The sequence below is a fragment of the Xiphophorus hellerii genome, chromosome 8 (genome assembly GCF_003331165.1).
Source record: "Xiphophorus hellerii strain 12219 chromosome 8, Xiphophorus_hellerii-4.1, whole genome shotgun sequence".
NCBI classification, from domain to species: Eukaryota; Metazoa; Chordata; class Actinopteri; order Cyprinodontiformes; family Poeciliidae; genus Xiphophorus; species Xiphophorus hellerii.
The window spans coordinates 21,912,190-21,933,759 of record NC_045679.1 but is presented as its reverse complement, the minus strand read 5'-3'; the positions used below and the strand labels follow the sequence as shown (position 1 = coordinate 21,933,759).

Below are 21,570 nucleotides of genomic sequence, written 5' to 3'. Positions count from 1 at the left end.
GCCTCTGTTTGCGGTTGCTATAGCCCAGAAGCTCTGGGCTGCTCTGTTTGAGGCTTTGCCTGAGGCTTTTTATAAAGCTGGCCACGAGCTGTCCTCAGGCTGCTGTACGGATCACACTGAGCTGCAGACTGGCTCAACAGCAAGGTGGTTACACAGGCTGTCACAAACCAGGCTTTCTGTGGATCTCTTACAATAAGCGTTGTCTTTTGTAATATATATGAGACTGAATGAGGCTTATTCTTATTGCCATCAGATGTAATTTGACGCTGACTTGATTTTGCTGTAATTGTCTTCACTCAAAAGGCAAATGTGCTGCAGTCTGATCCACACAGAGAGAAAAACATCACTGTTGCATTTATTTATTTATTTTTGGTTTTGATGGATTTGGTGTCACATGTGTTCTTTTGTTCTTAATGTTAATCTCTCTACAAGCAGTTGTAAAAACTTGTTCTTCCTGATTTTAAGTTTTTAGCACACAATCATCTTCCTGCAGTAACTTTTGTGATTAATCATTTCGGTTTTATTACATTATGATCGAGCGAGCCCATTTGGCTTTTTGGAACGTACCCAGGTTAGTTACAAAGGAGCCCACAAGATGATAGTAGAAGTTAATATGACTACATAAGTAAAACATCAAGAAGTAATTTAATTAGAACACTAAATATTTAAGCTGAAATCAGCTCATCTTAAACTTTCATTCTTTCCATTTCATGAAAACTTTGAGTTGATTTATGGCATTAAATTCTAATAAAATGCATAAAATTTGGTAGCGAGGACATGACAAAATGTAAAAAAAAAAAAAAAAAGACTTCAAAGTTGTGTTGAAACCACAATGTTTATTAACTTTATGTGTGTTTGTGCAAATATGAATATTTTCAGAGACAAATTCAGCAGGATGTTACATAGAATATTTTCTGTGGCACTAGATTTAGGATTTTAATATTAAAACCATCTTAGTTTTCTATGCGCATGTTGTCTTCAACGAACACAGGATGTGGTCTTACTTAATCTTTGGGGGGAAAAAAAGAGCCTGACTTCCACGTGTTGCTGAGAAGTATGGCTATAAAGCTTAAAATACTGATGACAGTTTAGGGTTGCAGATATGCATTTCAATACGTTCTTCAGCAATTCTACAATCCCTTTATGATGCGGTACATATTGTTTTCTTTGAAGACTATTTGCAATATCGGCTCATGCTTTTTTTCCCTCAAGTTTAAACTTCTTCAGACATTTTCTATTCAAATTAAGTGGAATGTCTGTTCCAAATCAAAACTCCCCACTCTTGGACTGCCATCGTTCCAACCTTTTTAGAATGAAATACACAAAACAAATCAGGCAATAATTAAAGAGTCTGCATTGTAAACAAAACATAGTCATTTTCTTTTTCGTGTAAATGGTCTTGACAAATGGATGTAACTTGCCCAGCACTTTTTCAGTCATTTTGAACACTCAAAGCTCTTCACAATAGAGCCACATTCAGCCATTGACGCTCACAAACGCACACATATGTATGCGATAGCTTTTGCCAGGCCAAGTACCTACAAATATGAAATATGAAGACAAAGCGCTTGGTAATTGTCGTTTTAAATGTCAAATGTCACGTGAGTCTAAAATAATGTTTAGCTTCTAAATAATTTCAAGCTTTTTGCATGCCCGTGGTGTTTAAGATAAACTTTTACATCCTCTGGTTTAGCACATTCTTTAATAACAAAAAAAAAAAATTGCTAAAAGGTAGCATAAATTTTCTTCACACATGCTGTGCACATAAACGTCCGTTTGTAGGTAATGCACCGCAGGAGTTTAGAGCCAATATTCCCACCTTTCCTTTAAAACAGGAGTGGGCAGCGCTGCTGTCCATGGTGCTGAACCTCCCTTGTCATCATGGTCCAATTTATGGCCTCCAACTCGCAGTAGCCAACTGACCTTAGACAAAGAGAATTAGGTCAGCGGTTTTGTATTTTATGTTTTGGTTATTTTATTTAATTATCACGGAGGACTTCTTACATGGTCGACTCATGTCTTCCTCTTATTGCAACATCTGACTCCATTACCCCCAAGAACCAATAACTAGCGTTCCTCATTAGCATGGAAGTGAAATAGCTAAATGCGGCGAACAAGGTCAGAAAGATTTTTTAAAAATAAAATAAAAAACGTTGATGCTGCCGGGAGGCTATGCAGCACCGTGAAAAACAAGCCGGTTACTGCAGGAGCAACTTAAAAAGCGATCATTGGAAAAGAGGAGCCTTGTCGCTGAGGATGTGGACATCCTGCTGTCCCTGAACAGCCGCAGCATTACTGCCTCCTTGTCCAACTTCGCAAGGGCGTCCATTAAAAGAATATTTATTGAAACCTGTCGGAATTAGAATAAAGCACAACTGTCAGAGAGAGACGTCCTTGCCTTTCTTGTTTGTGAAGAAAGCTCAGACAGCAGCAACTTCCTCGGGCCTTTTTAAGGGAGCTCAGACAGACATTTGGTGTCCATTTTGTTTTATTCATGTCTGACAGACGATGAAAGGAACAGTGGGGGAATCAAAAGTAACACAAAAACTATATCTAACCCATACACTTTTTTTTTGTGGTTGTTCAGAAATAATTAAATGTTTCTCTCTCAAAAGAGAAAAATACATTTCTATGCTTTCAGGCAAATCTCAGTAAATTAGATTACTTTATTTAAACGATTCAATAAAAAAATATATAAAACTCAAACTTTTGATAGACATACTATAAGTGGAATGCAAAATTTCAAACATTTGTCGATGTTAATTGCGACGGTTGTGGCTTATAGCACATGCAACACTAAAATTCAGTTTCTCAGATCAAGAGAAAATATTTTCTGTAAGAGCAGAGTACAGAAAATGTGAGGCTACTAAATGCACTGTAGAGCATATACTGTACATTCAATACTTGGCTGGGGATCAGAGTATGAAAAGAAGCTCCAGATTAATAAATGAATCCAATGTTGCAGGTTTGTGGTGCGATATTTGGACACCCACAGCTCTCCTTTAATCCTCTTTAATCTTGTTTTGATAAACCCGTTTTAACTTTGAGTGTCACTCATTTGTGATCAAAGTAGACTTGTATTCACTAGAAGTGTAAGAGAACATGTGCTGAATGCAAATATGACCTATTAAATGTCAACTTGATCAAATAAACTCTAAACCCAAAATGTTTTCCCGCTGCATTTATTCAGCTATGCATGGTGTTGCTGAAGTGCAGCATGGTTCCATTGCTGCGTAGAATGCCACCTCTGAGCTTTTTTTTTATTTTATTTTATTTTTTTTTAGCAAAACAAGTAAAGAAAATTAATGCCTTGCTGTTTTAGCTTTTGTTTTGATGCTTTCCATATTTTTTTGTGCTTTTAATCCGATGATTAGTCTAGTTAAAGCTTTTCTTGCTTCAGCAAATTTCCTTTGATTATATTCCAGAAATGTTTACAACAAATACAAGAGTAATTCTTTGCAGAATGAGTTACGGTGGAAAGATTGTATCTACCAATATGCAGGGAAGACTATTTCCATTGTTTTTCACCAATTATGACCACACAGTATATTGAAAATGTATCATTTTCAGTGAGCTTAATGTCAATATAGCAAAGAAATGCCACACTATAATATATTTGTGCTCTGTATAGCAATAATAACTTTGGTTATAGTTTTGCATAAAGCGGCAAAACCCAGCTGTCAGGGGTTTTGCTGACAGCTGCTTCATTCTCTAAACAGCCGCTGCAGAAATATTCACTCTTTTGTATCTTTTTTTTTTGTGGTTATGGTGAAGTTTCTTTTTTTTCTATATTTTGGGGGGAGATATATTACACAAGCAAGACCCAGACGACAAACTATTGATTTTATCTAACGCCTGCAGCCCAGCTTACTTGGAAAAAGAAACTTTTGCAAAGTCATTGTCTGACAAGAATAAATGAATGCTTTTGATTTAGGGAGACAAGCCTGAATAGAAAGTCACAGATCCCGCAGCAAATAGGATCTTGAATGCAGAAGATGTGAGCCTACTAAATGCTAAATTAGTAGGCTAAATGCCTACTAAATACCTGCATTGTATTTAAACAATGTGGCTCTCACAGAAGACAGGAGGAGATGGAGTAGCCAAATTTGACAATAGAAAATTTGAGGCTATGTATATAGCCTCAAATTTTTTCTCTGAAAGTACAACTTACCAGACATTATGAAAGCTACTTTACAATACCAAATAGATTAGGTAATACACCTACACTGGTAATCGTACGCTATATTTGCGTACAATCATGTATTAAACTAAAAAAGGGAGAACTAAGTACTCCTTTCATGGAAGCAACAGTGGAAGCATAGTTTGGACCAAAAAAGTAAGAATCTCAGGAATAGTGTCGCTTTTTAAGATTTACAATCTGCACCAGTTTAAGTTTAACCAGAGAAGGATTTTTTTCCACAGAAAGTGATCCATTTCTGCCGCGAATAGATTAGTAAAGGCCTCGCTTTGGTATTGCCATAAGCTTTCTCAAAACGGGCAACACTGCGGTTAAATGCCTGTGAAGATCTCAGCTAAAATCTGTGTGGAGTCCCTTCACAGCTATTTTACCAATCAGTTGCTTTGGTTTCACACAGCACAAACATACTGTACATATTTTTTGCATGTTTTCATATTGATAGGCAAGGGGTAGAATATCAGCCATTAAACATTGATTGAAAAAAGGTTTTGTGCTTTTAGTTGCACCAAGTGTGTCTGCAACTGTTCTGCATGAGTAAGCAACGCAAACCAAGTTAAAATCGGCACATATATGAAAATGAGGATGCATTGGAAGCAGTCTCTGCTGGTTCGAGAACTTTTAACTCTTTCTTTTGTTTCTTGAATACTCAACACAAGATTGAGTGGACTATGTAGCTGTCAACGACTTTCAAATGAAGTTGCATTTCCCTAAATGCTCGTTCATTCTCTGACAACTTTGTAGCATGGCTGATCACTGTAAAAACGTTGATCTAAATCTCATCAGTTATTAATTGGTCTACATTTAAAGATTGTGGCGAGCCAAGGCGGGGCAACGGGGGACCACAGCCACCCTTGGAAATAAATCTGGGCCCCCTTTGAAAATTTTTTGGGGAACGCCACTGCAATCAACAGAGAAAAAAACCAAAACAAAACTGACCACAACATGTTGTTCTACACATGACAAACAACATGTGCATCTCGATGAATGAGAATAGAATGGAAAAGTCGATTCATTTCAGTCATGCAATTCAAAAAGTGACACTATATCTCCATCTGTCATTGTTTTTAACATACCATCGGCCCCATAAGTAAAACTAGATTGATATCGATAACTCATTTTTATTTCCATTTTGTTGCTATTCCAGCATGTTTTCATAGCAAGTGGGGAGATTATTTCTTCATGGTTTTGAGACAGTATAAATACAAAACATTGGTAAATTTCAGTTATGGATCATAACCGAATATCAACATCAATATTGGCCCAAATGTGCGTGCCGGTGCATCTCTAACTGACATGTCATATATGTTCATGAAAAAAAGAGCAAAGTACAGTATTGTCATGATTATGACAAGATTATGATTATAATCTGTGCATATAGCTCCCATATTTATATTTATACACAATATCTATATCTCTTGCTATAACCCCATATAGTCCATACATACATAGTCTTGTATATCCGTAAATAAATATTTATATCTCGTAGAGCACTTCTGGATAGATGCAAACTACATCTCGTTGCTTGTACTTGTGACAGTGCAATGACAATAAAGTTGAATTCTATTCTATTCTATTCTATTATAGCTTACGGTGAAGAAATACCTCAAATCTAGTTTCTCAGAAAACTATAATATCACATGGAAAAGCATTTTTAATACAAAGCGGATATCCTACTGAAAGAAATATGTTTAGTACACACTTAATACATAGTTTGGGCTCCTTTGGCATAGCTGCACAAATGTGGTGTGGTATGAAGGTGATTACCCAGTGACGTTGGGCTGTGTGAGACTATTCTCAAGGCCATAATCATTCCTGTGACTGGTGTGATTTTCTACTAGACTTTGTCTTTCCATTCAACTTTCTATTATGCTTAGAACAGCAGCTGGGAGCTCATACATCAGTGACTGTCAATGACTATCTGTTATATGTCGAGTAATCATTCTTTCCCATGAATGTGTAGTTCCTAACATTTTTGTATTCATATTTTTTTTATTATCTGGCAAGGAATTCTAAATTCCTGAGAACCCACATCTGGTTTCAAATGTGATTAATATCATCATGACACAAGAAATGATGGAAAAACGTATTTACGTTAGCAAATATTTATATTTTTTGGCCAAAAAAAAGAAAAAAAAAGAATTAATCTTGGCATTTGCACTTTTGTCTCCAAAAGTGCAAATGACAGTGTTTTACTGGTATAATAGGGATGTATAAGGAAAAAACAGTGCAGGAATCGTGCAGTTTTCCTTGCAAGGAACAGTGCATTTAATGATCTTGCACTGTAAAAAAGGCGCCAGTTAAAACTATACAGTTGATATCAGTGATGAACTTAACTGGGAGTTGGCTCAGGAGATAAAGTCTTATAAGTTGTCTGTTAGTTACAAGTAGTCTGTAAATCAACTACACCTTTATAGAAATGTATTTTAACCCATAAAAACAGAAGAATGCTCTACTTCTCACATTAGTTTTTCACTTCTGGTCTTACTAAAATAAAACGCAGAGCTTTTTTACTAATGGTTAGTCAAACCCTTTAAAAAATAAATAAATTCAAATAACGATGTTAGATGTATTTGATTTTTTGGGGGGGGGATAATGTACTCGCTTGAATATGTAAGTGTAAATGTTTTCCGGGTAGGTCCGTCGATGTCATATTTGAATGGGTCTATGGTTGGTTGGACTGAGGGTTAGAGGAAGCTTGTCCGCCCGGTAGTCGGAGCGGAGGAGGGGGACTCGACAGCGAGAGCTTCAGGCTGCGAGCGAAGCCGCTGACGGACACCGAAATATCTCCACCAGCGGCACGACGAAAAGCACTCACTTCTCCCATGATTCGCGTTGAGTCACATTCAGGTGGGTCGAACATATGTACTGACATCTATGTTAGATATTTCGTGTAAAACAACCGCGCATAGGACGGTGGACCGCGACTGTGTACAAAGGCTTTCTTCGCCGGAGAAAATGCCGGGGCTGCAGCAGCCGGGAGGCCCGCTTGTGTCTTTCAAGTCTCCGACTCACCTCGCTTATTGCTCCACTGTTTCGCACCATCCTCGCCTTTCTATTTAAGAAAAAACCTCCTGTAGCTTTCACCATGACGCCTTAACGACCTCTACTCGCGACCAGAGGCGCTATCGAGGGAGCAACGTGGGTTTTGACAACCGTGGCCGGTGCGAGGAAACATGGTTGCTCTGCGGAGTCTCCTACGCAGGCACGCCGGGCATTGAAGCGGTCCGCGCCGCTAGAGGGTTACGGGGGCAGCCGGTGTTGCTCTGCAACAGTCCAGGAAGGGATCGGGAGGTAAAACAGACGCGGCGACATGTTTGGCTAGGCAATAAAAACAGCCGCCTGCTGATGTTGGGGGGTGTCCTTTTTTAAAAGTTTCTTTGTAATATAGCAGACAAAGTTGGCACACTACGATGTGACGTTTTTAAAACTCGGTAAATGCGCTTCTCGCCAGTTTTCAGCTGGGCGTCTTTGGAGACCAGCTGTGGTTTCGTGTCGCTGTTTTCACGCTACGCTGGTTCGGTTTCATCAAATGATCATCATTTGGGTTGGTGTTGGAGTTCTGCATGTTGGCTTTGCTCTTCGGACAAGTCACCCGGGTTGTCTATGCATACTGAACTGGAAGGGTGGCTTTACGGTCGGGGCGGACAGACTGGAGTTTTCGGCACAGCGTCTCTTTTGCGGGGCAGATGTCTAACAGAACATGTCTGTTCCCTTTCTTTTTCCATAAAAAAAAATGTCGTCTGATACTCATTGATCGTATTGTTTCTTTTATAACATTTATCTGTGGAGTAAAGCTAGCAGCAAGACTAACACGTGTACTGTATGGAAGATGACTAATTTCACTTTGTGTTCGTTTGAACTTATGCCTCCAACCAATATACCGCTTAAAACCACACTGTCTACTTATTTGGATTTTTTTGGTAAAGTCATCCAGTTTTTTTAACCTGATATTTCAAATATAGTCCTTTGGACTGTGGAAGAGAAACAGGCCCACAGGATCACAGAACCTCTACTGTACTTATATGCTTGAGATGTTTTCCTTCATATTCAAACTATTTTTGCCAAAAAATGTGTGTGTTGCTTAAAATGCTCATTGCAGTTAAAGGCCTTGTAGAGTTTAGCTAAATGTAACTGTTATTCTTGTGATGGTGGGACAGGAAGTGATTTATTCTGACATACAGCCCCAATAACTAGTTTGCATATAGATAACATCTAAATGATTGTTATGGGGACTTGGCAGCTCCCACGATGCCATTCTTTGCCGCAGTTCTCTACCATTGGGTTTTGGAGGCTTTGTTGACCTCCCTCTCCATTTTCTTCACTGTGTGTAATTTTACAATCCGCTTCGGTCTTCATGCTAAAAGAAACGGGCCGCTATCTACATTTACACCCAAGCAAAACAGAAAGTTCTGGATTCCAAGTTTAGATCTGATATATGTGATGTTAAAAAAAAAAAAAAAATCATCTTGTTGTTGCCTTTTATATAATTTTAAGGCTGTGTCACATTGTCGTTTATCTTTAAAGGGACAGTTCAAGATTTTTAGGTGAAGTTCTATTAAAAGCAGATAGGTAGGTTATTTCTTAGCTCTTGTAGTTAATTCACTTTATATTTAGAAATCTACATTAGCTACACCCAGAGACTGAAACTAACTGCTTGTCTAAGAAGTGGACTCTTGACTCAAAAATGATGTTAAGGTTTAAAGGACAGAATAGAACATAGCGGAATTGAAGTAAACTTTATTGTTCCTCAGGGGGATATTCAGGCTTACCTCCAGCAAGGTGTAAATCTGTAAGTCAGAGCATGCAGATTTACACACACATAATAAAGCTAATAAAAATGGTGTACTCTGACTCAAAGAAATGTGTAACAGAGTTAAATAAATAAAAAATATATACAAAACGTGTACGTAAATCTGTGCATAACAGACTATTTACAAGAATTGCAACAACAACAAAAAAATGTACAAAAAGTACGTTAGATGTGCAAATAACATCAGGAGTGTTATTTGACATTAGAAAAACTGTAAATGGTTATAACAATAATGCTATTTTAGGAACCTGTAAACTGTCACCATGTTCACATTAAATAAACCAATAAAAGAAATTTTAAAAAAAGAAGTTTGGAGGCTGTGCAACACTGATGATGTTCCTGTGCGAAACATGTTCTTAGAGTGTAGCTTGTAAATAATTTCTCTGGTCAAATGAACTAGCTAACTAACAGTAAAGTAGTATAAAAACAATTTTTTATGAACTTTTGCATAGCCCCACTTTTCTGTTAGACAGATGCTTTGACCAGGAAAGCTTTACATGTTCTGTGCTGAGTATGTGTTTGACACCGGAAGATCGTTGGTGGCGTACCACCGCCAAGCTTAATTTTCTAAGTAAATATTTGTCAGCTTCTGTGTACATTATATATAACCACCCAAGCCAAACACCTTGGCTCCTCTCAGACTAACTGTTCTCCAAAGTCAACGAATCTGTATTTATACTTAATTAGTGTGCCAAGAGAGCACACAAGATGGTAACTAATAAACTTTAGACACAACCTCATGTAAAAAAACAACAACAAAAAACAACCATTCCTTTTAAAACAATGAATGAACTTACATGTTAATCATACGTGTAATCTAAAGCGTGTTTAGAAGGGGTGTTTTAGCACTTACAGGGGAGATGACATTATCAGTTTGTTTGGGAAATGCTCATGTGATACATTGTTTAAGTAAGCTGGGGTAGCTATTTTTATTTACCTCATTACTGTAATACAATTCCCTTTTCATTTTTTTGTTGTAAAGACCTGTCAGATTGTATTAGTGTGCATGCAAACCATCATGCTGTGTAACAGGAATCACATACCACAAGTTATTTTGCCAGACGTTGCCCCTAACTTGTCTGACTGGTCTCCAAGTTAAACGAAGCCACCGAAACACAAGTGAGGAGTAACAATGAAAATCCACCGAGCCTGCAGCGATAGTACAGCGTTTCAACGTTACTGTTGTGTACAACTGGGGCAGGGTGTGTGCTGTCATTTTATTTTTGTACCCTGAAGTAAGTTTTTCTTTGCGTGATAAACGATACAGCTCGACTTAATCATCTCCTGTTTCACAGTAAATGTTTTTCTGACGAGTATAGATCAATATCATTGGCTAGTTCAGCTTGGTCATGTGCATCAGTGCATCTTTTCTATACAGTGCTTTCCACAATTAAATAAATAAATTATAAATTATTGTTATGGAGACCCGATGGCCCAAGAAACTACTTTTGATGCAGCTCTCTTAACAGTGAGGTTCTGTTTCTTGTGCAGCCGTCTTTGTCACAGCTCAGGTTGTTTTAAAAATATATATCAAAAACCTCATCTCAATGCTGTGATATTGCATATCACATAATCAGTTGCATGTGTTGCAGGAGCCTCTTAAATTAAAAAAGGTTTGAGACTTTAAAGCATTGATTTTGATTAATTAATAATATAGATTATAATATAAGATGTTAAAAATTTTAATGCAATTAATCACTTTTTCTTTTTTTTTTTAACTTCTGGCTAGAACTTTTGTATTGACACATCTCCTGTAATGCACAAGTGACATCCACAAATAGTAAAGATAGACAACAAAGCTGCTTCTCTTGGCCCACTGGGGGTAGCTTTTGCTTAACAAATTCCTCATATGAGATGGTGGGAATGACTATTGTTGTGCAAAAAGGAGTTAGCCTATCAGCAAAGCTTATCTAGCCTGAAATACCAATGTCAGTGCAAAATATGTTGCTGCAAGCACAGACATCCCCAACGCTAATGTCAGCATCCACAGACCACATTTCTATAGAAGTATTTTTTCAAAGAAGTTACATAAATTATCAGGATTCCTGAAACGAATACAATAACACTGTGCATCAATCTGATGTTTTAATAACCTAAATAACACTAAACACAATAAATGTCTTTACGTTGAACTTATGTCTATTTATTTAATAATTTAGCAGCTAAAATGTTTTTTGAATTGAGAATGTTTCATAGTTTGTCTATGATCTTTGATTAAAATGCAGTTAATTACGTACACTGATTAAACTTGATTAAAAATTTCACCTCTCTATGAAATATATTTCAAAAAGTCATTTTTGATCTTTTTTCCCCCTCAATTTATTGACATAAATTCTGTTTCTGTCTTCCACCCCCAGACTGGACCATGTAACTGTTGTCAGAGGCTGTTGCCCTCTAATGCTCGAGGAACTCTCCACACTTCTCAAGAATGTATTTGATGAATGTACCTCCTATCGCAGCGACGGAAACAGAATGGAGACGATGTGGAACATCTGGAGGCTATAGCCTTCCAGTTTGCTTCAATGACTCTGACACAGACTTGTCCACCAGAGGCACACCAATCTCAAATAAGGTCCAGATGATCATAGAGAGCCTCAGGAGTAGCCAGTCCTCACTTGAGATGGGCGATGAGATCAAGGCAAACATGCTACCAGGACAGGAGCACCATACGCAAGTGTGCAAGGCTGCAGTGGGTAACTATGTGGGAGCCAAGTTGAAAACAAAAAGGCCCACTGAAAACCCACACGCCCATTTTTCTTCCACGACAAAACATGATAGCAGTGACTCCGACAGTGACGATTCAGTAGACAGAGGAATTGAGGAGGCAATAATGGAGTACCTGAAAGAAAAGGATGGTCACAAACGCAAGGCTGGAACATCTTCCTCTTCCCATCAGTCGTCCAAAATTCCAAGGAAAAATCCACCGCCCTTTGAGTTTGCCAAGCAAAACTCTGAAGGCAACTCGTCCTTCATATCCAGTAGAAAGTTCCCAGTAAATATGAAATCAGAGACTCCTATCACAGCAGCTGCTATACCTTTAAAAAAGTATATCAAGAATAAGGTTTCGCGGGATGAAAACATTGAGGTGGATAAAAGTTCAGCCAATAGCTTAGTCAGTTCCGAAGAACAATGGAGGAGTCCCTCTGAAACAATCAGGTTCTTCAACAGCACTCTAACGTACCCAGTAATGCCAAAGATAGAGGAAGACCTGAATGATTCCAGTAGTGACGATGGCATCGAGGAAGCCATTCAAAGATACCAGTTAGAGAAAAATGAGCAGAGCAAAAGGGAAGCCTTTAATCCACAAACATTCCAAGAAGATTCTGACTCCACCAGCGATGATGGGATTGAAGAAGCTATCCGGAGCTACCAACTTGAGCAACAGAAAGAGAATAGCCCCCAGAAGCAACTGTTCTACAAGCCGAAAGCCCCTATCAAGTTAGCGGTACATGCCACTGGAAGTACAAACTCTGATGACGTGAAGAAAAACAAACTGAAGAGAAAAAAAGTTAAACCAGGGAAACAGACTCAAACTCCATTTGTTTCCAAACCCAAGACTTCACTGTCATTCAACCCCAAGGTCAAGGGAAATGGACTACCTTCTTCGAAAGTAGAGACTAAAGAGCAGTCAGCTGCTGCTCCTTCCAAAGTTAACACCACAGCAGAACTGATGTGTGCTGAAGCAATACTGGACATTTCCAAAACCGTAATGCCTGGAGCCTTCCATCAGGGCATTTCCCTCGGCATGTGTGCTCCGGCTCAACCTTCCACAATGTCCTCTCTTCCTGACAGACACCGATATGAAGAAAGCAACGACAGTTCCATTGACAGTGAGGATGGGATTGAGCAGGAAATCAGGAAATTTCTTGAGCAGAAAGCCCAAATGCACAAACAGCCACCCACTGTGGAAGAGCCTCGTGGTGTTGTTGATCCAGAGAAGGGGAAAGGGAAAGATGCTGCTATTCAACAGAAATCACAAAGGCTGTCTTTAACGCAGAAAAGAAAACAGAAGGAGAAAAGCATGACTGTGGTGAACATGTTAGGAGCTGATGACAAATGTAAAGAAACTACTGAGCACGCACGAGAATCTAACGCCTCGACACTTCCGCAGAGAAGTCAACCCCAACCAAGCACAGCATTACACCAGGCAGACCAAAGTGGAGACAAAAGCAGTTCACTTGACAGTGACGAGGACCTCGACACTGCGATCAAAGACCTGCTAAAGACAAAAAAGAAATCGAAGAAAAAGATCAAAGACATGAAAAAGAAACACAGGAAGTGCATCAAAGATGAAGAACCGCTGATGGGAAATGCTTTACCCAACAGAAAGTTCAAACACGAGCCTGACTCAAAGTGTAGTGATTTGAAAAAAGTACACGGGGGCGACAATGACGTAAAAGACAAGTGTGGATTCAGTAAAAATAATGTCTCACAACAAAAGCAAATGGATAAATGTAAGGAGGGTGATACAGCAGACATTGTGGTAGGGGAAAGAATAGAAACTAAGTCACGGCAAACAGTTGAACCACTTCATCGAACGGACGATGAGAGCAGCTCAGTAGACAGTGATGACAGCATCGAGCAAGAGATAAGAAGGTTTCTGGCTGAGAAGGCCAAAGTTTCCACAGGAGACAAAGGTAAAGATGGAGCTTTGTGTAGAAATGGATCCCCTGTGGTTCAAGATTCAGAGGTTCAATTTCCACTTAAAGACTTCAAACCGGAGACTCAGCTGGCTGAGATTTCTCCAAAACACATCAATGTTGTCTCTGCATCTCAAGTAGGGACCCAACAGAGGTACTATCCTGAAGTCTCATCTGCCAGCCCACAGTCACGTGCCTCTTCAGTCCAGTCCTGCAGTCCCAGTCTTCTGGAGCCGGCCGATGGCGCAGGAGCAGCGAAGAACCAGCAAAGGAGGCCCAACACTGCCAGAGATGGCCTAATCAATGGCAGCCAACAGGCGGAAAGAGGTCGACCAGCCTCGAGTCCCAACTATGCTCGCTCCCTTGCAGAGTCAATTAAGTGGCGCCAGAGCCTGGGGCTTCCAATTCCCGACCCAAGGGCTCTAAGCAGGACTCCTTTTCACATCACCTCTTCGGAGAGACGAGACACTTCATCAGAAAATAGGGACCTAAAATCACAAATTCCGGCTGCCGGCTGGTGTTCTTCAAGGAGCAGCAGAGCGCCGTTTTCTGCCTCTACAGAGACAGGTGCAAATGTCACAGCTAGACCCCCTGTTTTGAAATTTTTCTCTGCTGCTAGGCAGCATTCAAAGATGACCTTTACACAGAGCCTTACGCCTGGCAACAGGTCCCAGTTCTCCATGGAAGAAGGGCGGGCGAGTACGGTGCATGTGCCTAAGGACAAGAGTGTGTTTGTAGAGCTGGAAACTAACAGGACCAACCATGTCCAGGTTCAAAGCAGGGAAAGGAGTGAGGGAAAGGAGCAGGCAGACTCGCTGAGAGAGCGAAAAAGAGAAGGCAAGAGCACGAATATTGGTGATGAAGGAGCTGATCAAGACAGAAAGGATGAAGAGTTTATAGATGAGTCAGATTGTGAATCAGACAGCAGGAGAGATCCAGATAAGATGCAGGGCTTTCCAGCGTTGTAAGTATTTGCTTTGATCACTATTCCTCAACAGCATCATAGTTCTATATGTTAACTTCCTAATGTCGCCCTGCTAATTGATATCATATTTCTTAAGCTCATTCATGTACAGAATCTAAGGGAATACTTGTTAATATATCTAAACAAAACATGCTCTTTTTTATATATAAAATGTGTAACACAGTGGCATCATCCCATTTTTGTGCTCTAATATTATTTCATATCCTTAATCCTTGGAAAAGCAATACAGTGGAGTTTTGGTACAACAAGAAGACGAAGTTGCAACACCAAGACAATGTCATAATAACTTAAAAAAAAAAAAAAGTAAAATATTTGGGCTGATCTTTTTTATATTGCCACTTGGGAATGCAGGGTAGCAAAATGATTTTAAAAATATTACATGAAATGAGTATCTTTGGAGCGATTTATCAGTCTTTCATATTGAAGAGTCCAGATTAACCGTGTATTACGTTATTGTTTTCATTCCTCATACGTGCAGCAGATAAAATGTAATGTTTTTTTTCTTTGTCAAGTCAAAATAAAACAAAATCTGAGTTAAAAAACAGACCAGTGAGCAAAAATTTATTATTACAGTAAATCATTGTGAGTTGATGTAAAAATAGCCTTTGACTAACTTCTCCAAGAAGAGAATTTACTGTTTTTTCCCCCACATTTCTTCAACTGTTTATTTTTTCCCCCACACCAAACCTTTTCCAGTGTTGAACCTGAGCTATTGCTTGCCTCACGGCAATTTTTCTCCATTTCCACTAGCAAAATAGGATGCCTGTGTCATAGGAAAATTTGGTATACTTAACCCCAGAAGGACAGAAAACCATAAAATACAATCTTATGAGCCACATGTCTAAAATATAAATTACATTTTTACTTGTATATATTTTTTTATTTTACTGAGCTTTCTTTTGTTGCAAATGGAGTTCTAAATCAGAAGAAAAAACAAAAATGTAGTATAGTATAGTATAGTACAACTCAAACCATAAATCCACAGTCACAGATTGTTGAAATCAAGCAGCTGATATTTAAAAATGTGTTTGCTGAATATGGAGAAAAATCTGAATTTCTGTAGTTAAAACGCTCTCAGTTCTGTGATCCTTTACAGAAAGTTTTTAAAACATAAAACCAGACTGGTTTTTAACTGAGTTTATAAAACTAACTCTAAAAACTAAGTGTAGAAACTGCCTTGGTTCAGCATGAGAACTGCTTTGGTGGGTGAAAACAAACAAAACAGAAGTGGCTTTTTCTACACTGAAGGTCTGACCAGATCGACTTCAGTCCTTTGAAAATATACAAGATAAATGGGTTATGAAATGTCTGTGAGGTTAATAAACCACCTCTTTGTATTTTTATTGTGACTCTTCATTTTCTTGTCCATGCCACAAGTGGTCTTATCAACATTACCACACAAAATCAAAACATTAAACATTTTTTGCTTCTAAAGATCTGTTCAGGTTTCATTTCTTACAGGTACAAAACCCTTTTTGAGCGAAACGAGCTCAATAAAATGTAAAACAAAAGTCTATAACATGACTGAATTGCGTATATTTTGAACAGAAAAGAAAGGATTACTTCTATTGCTGCTAGAATAATGCTACATCTAGGTTATTATAGTTTTGGTAATATTATCCATAGCCTTTATTTAACGCGTGTGGTTTTTGCGACTGGGAATATTTCAAAATGGACACATTTGTCTTTCTTGTAAGCAAGATGAATGTGTAGCGACCTTCCTTCTGCCAGCTGCCTGGCAGTGTGCAGCACCGGTCACTCTGGCATCTGATTAACGGGACATTACAAAATGGAAATTATGAAAAATTTCTTGATACCAGGTATACTTTCAACATGACTAAGGTCTTGAAACAATCAGATGTTATTGTGTGTAACTGTACGCTTTAAAGTCATTTACAGCTCTGCTGCTGAGGAACGCCACTAACAGTGTCAGACCTTTGTAACCTCTGCGATGAAGATTGTTGTTCCAGATTCCACTGAAACCTCGCCATCGACCCTCTCTGTCTTACTGCATGTGATCTGTTATGTGCTCATTTCTTTGTCATATCAAAGATTTTCTTTGTGACAAAAAAAGCTATTTATTTTTGTTTATTGAAAAAAAAAAATGGAATCATTACTGAACATGCTGTGCATGTTGCCAGCATGCCAGACTTTTTTTTGTAAATATTTTTTAACTTTTTTTTTTTTCTTTCATTCTTTGGATTAAAAGACAACTTTTGCTGTACCTTTTAAGTGTAAAATAAAGAGTCAAGACTGAACATAATCAGGTTTGGTTGCAATTAATTCAGATTAATTAGCCATTAAAGATAACATGTTGATGGAATAAGATGTTTGTGGTATGAATGACATTCTGCTCTGCCTCATTCAGGTCTTTGTCCAGAGAAATAGATCCTGGCCTCACTATAAGTCCATGCATAGCTCTTACGTCAGAGGAAAGAAGCAAGGTGTCCGACTGGAAGTTTCTGGTTAGGAAATGCATCAAGGTACAAATTCTCCAAAGACGCAAATTTTGAGTGATTTGTCGTCAAAATCCGTAGAATAAGAGTTGTGTTTAATCGTGCTTTCAGGGGAATTGGCCTCTCACTTGTTCTTCTGAGCATACAGCAACACTGCAGCATGTCAAAAGAAAGCTTCGGTTTGTTCCAGTGAGTTAACCAGCAGCAGTTTCTCCAGTGAAAAACAGAATCTATAAAAATGCTCCACAATGTCTTTCCTTTTTTTTCTCTGCAGGAGAAAGGAGGCAGGCAACTCGATTTAACAGGATAACATTTGGTTTTCCCTGTTATGTGTTATATTTGAAGTTAGCAGGTCTTGATCGTTAAACATATTTTAAGTTGTTAATGTGGCTAACAGAGGTTCATTGGCAATTTTATGCATCTAAGCTTGAGTTTAAGTTTTTCTTTGATGTAGGAAGAAAATATTGCTTTTTTTCAAGTTCCACGTTTTTAAAGAAAGTTAAGGTTCAGATGTTAACAGCAAATGGTGTCCATTTTTTGGTTTTGTCCCTGTTAAGAGTTTTTAAATTTTTCTGTCTGGTATACTTGTACATGTATTTTATTTCATATTAATAACTGAAACCTTTTTTTACTTAAATTTAGTCACTGCTCTTTAACTTTATGTTGACATTCTTATTTTTTCAACTTGGAACTTTTTTTTTGTTTTTTTTAGCTTGCTTTAGTTTTAAGTTATTTTAAGTGATGACTTTCTTTTACTTTAATTTAGCTTTCCAGATGCTTGTCACGGCTCATGATTTTGTTTTGTCCTTGTTTTTTTTTTGTTTGGAAATAGTTTAGTCTATTTTATTCATTGACTATTTAAAATTATTTTTATTTAAATGTATTATGCTCAGGACATGCTTGTAATGATTTATTTGTAATTCTTTGTTTTGTTATTATTAGTTTTAGTGATGTCTCGTTGTTTGTTCCTTACAAAAATGTTGACGTTCAACAAAAGAATAGCACTGCGGAAGTTGTAGTTTTACGTGGGGTGACACGACAAAACGTCCCCCTTTACGGCACAATAAACTACAGTCACGCAGGCGCACTTTGTTGACCTTCTTTTGCTGTAAAACGTGGCTACCCGGGCGCTTACAAAAGGTATGTACATGAAAACTGCGCTTTACTGTGTGTAGAAAGCTTCATGTTGGTGTCCCAAGCTTTCTAATTGGAAAAACTTTAATCTTTTTTGCGCTGTGGTTTCTCCTGTAAGCGTTGTCCGACAGGGCAGAGCAGGAAACTGTACAGCTACTTCAAGTGTCTATCTCCTTTTTCATGTCCAGTAATAATCTCTAATCTTCATTTATGCCTCACGTTCAGGTATGTTGGGGTTGCGCCATGTTTGGGGTGCCGCAGTTAAATTATCCAACAGTGGACATCAGTTTGCCACTGCATCCTCTGTTATATCACCTGCACCGCAAACTGACTCCGTCAGAGGTGAGTTTCTACCTGCTAACAAATGTCTTTACGCATAACATTTTTTCCTAAACTGCAGCTGAAGCCCGTTTTAACCGTTTCAGATAAAATACTGGACCTGCCACTAGAGAAACGGGACCTTTTCCGTGTGTCGGAGCTTTTTACTGTGAAGGACTTGTTCGACGCCAGAGTGCATCTTGGACACAAAAAAGGCTGCAGGCACAGGTTTGTAGGATTTAATGTATGATTTTTCTGTAGAATGTAAAACACACTAGAACATGCTTAATATGTGGCTTAGGCATGTAAGGGGAACAGTTGGAATATCTGTGTTGTTTTAATGTTAAAGCAAGTAAATGCAGAAATAAGTACTTCAGCTACCAGTCTTTTGGGGGTATTTCTGTACCAAATTTGCACAGCTTTTAAGTTCTTCAAAATAGCTCAAACTTGGAGCCTAAAGTTTTCCCCAAAATTTACAGTTGAAATACGTCTTAGGCCATTCTAAATCTTATCTGAATCATTCAATACTAGCCCAGGTTGTATCTTGTCCTGCTAAAAATTATTCTCCTCCTTGTTTTTTTTCTTCCAGGATTTCCCAGTGTTTAGCTCCGTACAACGTCTTAGCAATGCTGACACTCACACATAGCATTATGCATGAAATTGGCTTGTTGCTAACTGTCGAGGGTAGTGTGTGTTTGTTGTAATACATCATCAGCTTCCCTACTGTTCTATGATTTGTGGGGTGTATGACTTATAGTCACAAAGTTAACAGATTCTCACACTGGGCTCTACATTTCTGCAGCTCTCTCTCATTTGAAGTGAACAGCCATCTTTTTGTAGAATGTTTCATACTCTTTCTATTAATAAATATGGATTGGCCTACATCAGGTGTTCAAAACTTGCATAACTGCTATGAAACTTAACCTTGGCTTAAACACCTCCAAAACGTTCTTACTGACCTGATACCAACACCATCAAAAGTTCTTACTTGTAGAAAAAAAAATGCTTTATTTCATTTCCTCTTCAAAATTATACGCTACTTTGTGATGGTGTATCACAAAAAAAAATCCTAAAAGTATACGGTAAAGTGTGTGGTCATTTTGTCACAAAAAATGTAGTTTAGCCAAGTGAATCTAATCTATGGTTGAATGACCATCATTCTGGCCATTTTTATATTAAAATTAGTAAAATTCCTCATTGGGGAACATCTGGAGTAGCAACAGAACATACAATATGCTCAAATAAAAGATACAGGCTCTTTGTTGTTGTGTTTCATGGCTTAAAGAAATCTACCTGTACAAAGCTGCTCCTTGGCAGTGGCGTTAAATGGCCCTTTAGTTACCACGGCAACCACGCAGATCACCTCAGAAACAGATTCATGAAACTAATCTGTTCATTTGCAATTCTAGTAAAGAAGAACGACCTCTTTTGAAAGCCAAAGCAATTCCTTGTTAACTTCCCAGGGTGATTGCACAAAGTCACAAAGTGCTGTTTGTGTAGGAGCAAGGAAGCACTTCTGTCCTGACCTGAATGGATGTGTACGAAAAATAAAAAGGAGGACATGGTTGAAAGATTGCACACTGCGTTTGTGTAAATGAAAAAAAAAATCCACTTTGACTAACATGAAATTAAAATTAAACAGTACGAAATGACAGGATGTTTTTTTAAAAATTTGAAACCAAGTGGAGCTTCTTAGAATGTTAAAATGTATAGAGCATAGCAAACAACATTCATACTTAATTATTTACATCAGGAAATATGGCTAAAAATTAGCATTAGCTTTCTGACAAGAAGTTTTTCTCATGATGGCTACATGCGTTCCTTCCTATAGGCTCATGGAACCTTACCTGTACGACTCCAGCTTGGACTATGACATCATCGACCTGGACAAGACGGCGGAGCACCTCCGGCGGGCCCTGAACGTCGCGGCTCAAACCGCGTACGGCGGCGGCATCATCCTCTTCATCAGCCGCCGCCGCCAGTTCTGCCACCTGGTGGAGAACACGGCCGAGGAGTGCGGGGAGTACGCGCACACGCGCTACTGGCAGGGGGGCCTCTTCACCAACGCTCACGTCCAGTACGGCCCCGGCGTCCGCCTGCCCGACCTCGTCGTCTTCCTGTCCACGCTGAACAACGTGTTCCAGCAGCACGTGGCCGTCAGGGACGCCGGCAAGATGAACATTCCCACCGTCGGCGTGGTGGACTCCAACTGCAACCCCAGCTTGCTCACCTACCCCGTGCCAGGGAACGACGACTCTCCGGTTGCCGTGGAGCTGTACTGCCGCCTGTTCAAGACCACCATCAACAGAGCCAAAGACAAACGAAAACAGATGGAGCTCCTTCGTAGCCTGTCGGAGCCGTCGTCGTCCAGCTCATGATTCATGTTTAACGAGAGACGATGATGCAGTTTGGAAAAAAGAACTGCAGCTCGTACTGTATTACAACGTCTTTCTTGTAAGGTTGACTTCACAGGACTGTGTGTATGTTGCTCATTAAAAAGAAATCTTGTTACTGCAATAGGATTTTTCTCATAATTATTCAAGTCAAATTTATCACATCTCAGCAAAGCGGTTCAAAGTGCTTTGCATCATGAAAACATTATACAGCCTTCAATTATGAAACCAGCAATAAACATGACATTTTATTAAAGTCCATCATCAAGTAAATACACATCAAGTCTGTTGATCGAGGTTCCACTTGCTACTAATCAAAGACAGGTGTGAACAGTTGAGTTTTTAGCCTGGGTTTAAAGAAACTCAGTGTTTTGGTTGTTTTGCAGTTTTCTGAGAGTTTGTTCCACATTAGAGGAACTGAATCCTCATGTTTGATTCTGGTTCTGGAGATGCAGCGCAGACCAGAACCTGAAGACCTGAATGGTCTGGGAGGTTGATACAGTAACAGATACTCAATGTGTTTCGATGCTGAGCCATTCCAGATGACATCTAAGGATTCATGCTGCAGTAAATGTCTTATTTGTTTTACAATTTCTGATTAATCAGATATCACTGGTTTATTTTTATTAAATAATA

The 21,570-nt window shown here is 38.8% G+C and overlaps 2 protein-coding genes and 1 long non-coding RNA gene across 3 annotated transcripts; 2 read left to right on the top strand and 1 right to left on the bottom strand.

Annotated features, from left to right (window-relative positions):
* Positions 1–816: 816 nt before the first annotated feature.
* Positions 817–10,699, bottom strand: LOC116724057 (uncharacterized). Its single transcript, XR_004340100.1, has 2 exons — positions 7,211–10,699; positions 817–1,923 (listed from the first exon to the last, which is right to left on the bottom strand). It is a non-coding gene; the product is annotated as an uncharacterized LOC116724057 (long non-coding RNA).
* On the top strand, positions 6,879–18,176 carry ppp1r26 (protein phosphatase 1, regulatory subunit 26). The gene is made up of 5 exons (XM_032569374.1): positions 6,879–7,045; positions 11,366–14,612; positions 17,002–17,116; positions 17,201–17,278; positions 17,364–18,176. The coding sequence occupies exons 2-5, from the start codon at positions 11,437–11,439 to the stop codon at positions 17,397–17,399; spliced, it is 3,405 nt and encodes a 1,134-aa protein (XP_032425265.1). The 5' UTR covers positions 6,879–7,045; positions 11,366–11,436; the 3' UTR covers positions 17,400–18,176.
* On the top strand, positions 18,127–21,058 carry mrps2 (mitochondrial ribosomal protein S2). Its single transcript, XM_032569378.1, has 4 exons — positions 18,127–18,229; positions 18,449–18,565; positions 18,649–18,769; positions 20,373–21,058. Exons 2-4 carry the CDS (start codon positions 18,451–18,453, stop codon positions 20,917–20,919), a joined length of 783 nt encoding a protein of 260 aa, XP_032425269.1. The 5' UTR covers positions 18,127–18,229; positions 18,449–18,450; the 3' UTR covers positions 20,920–21,058.
* The last annotated feature ends 512 nt before the right edge of the window (positions 21,059–21,570 follow it).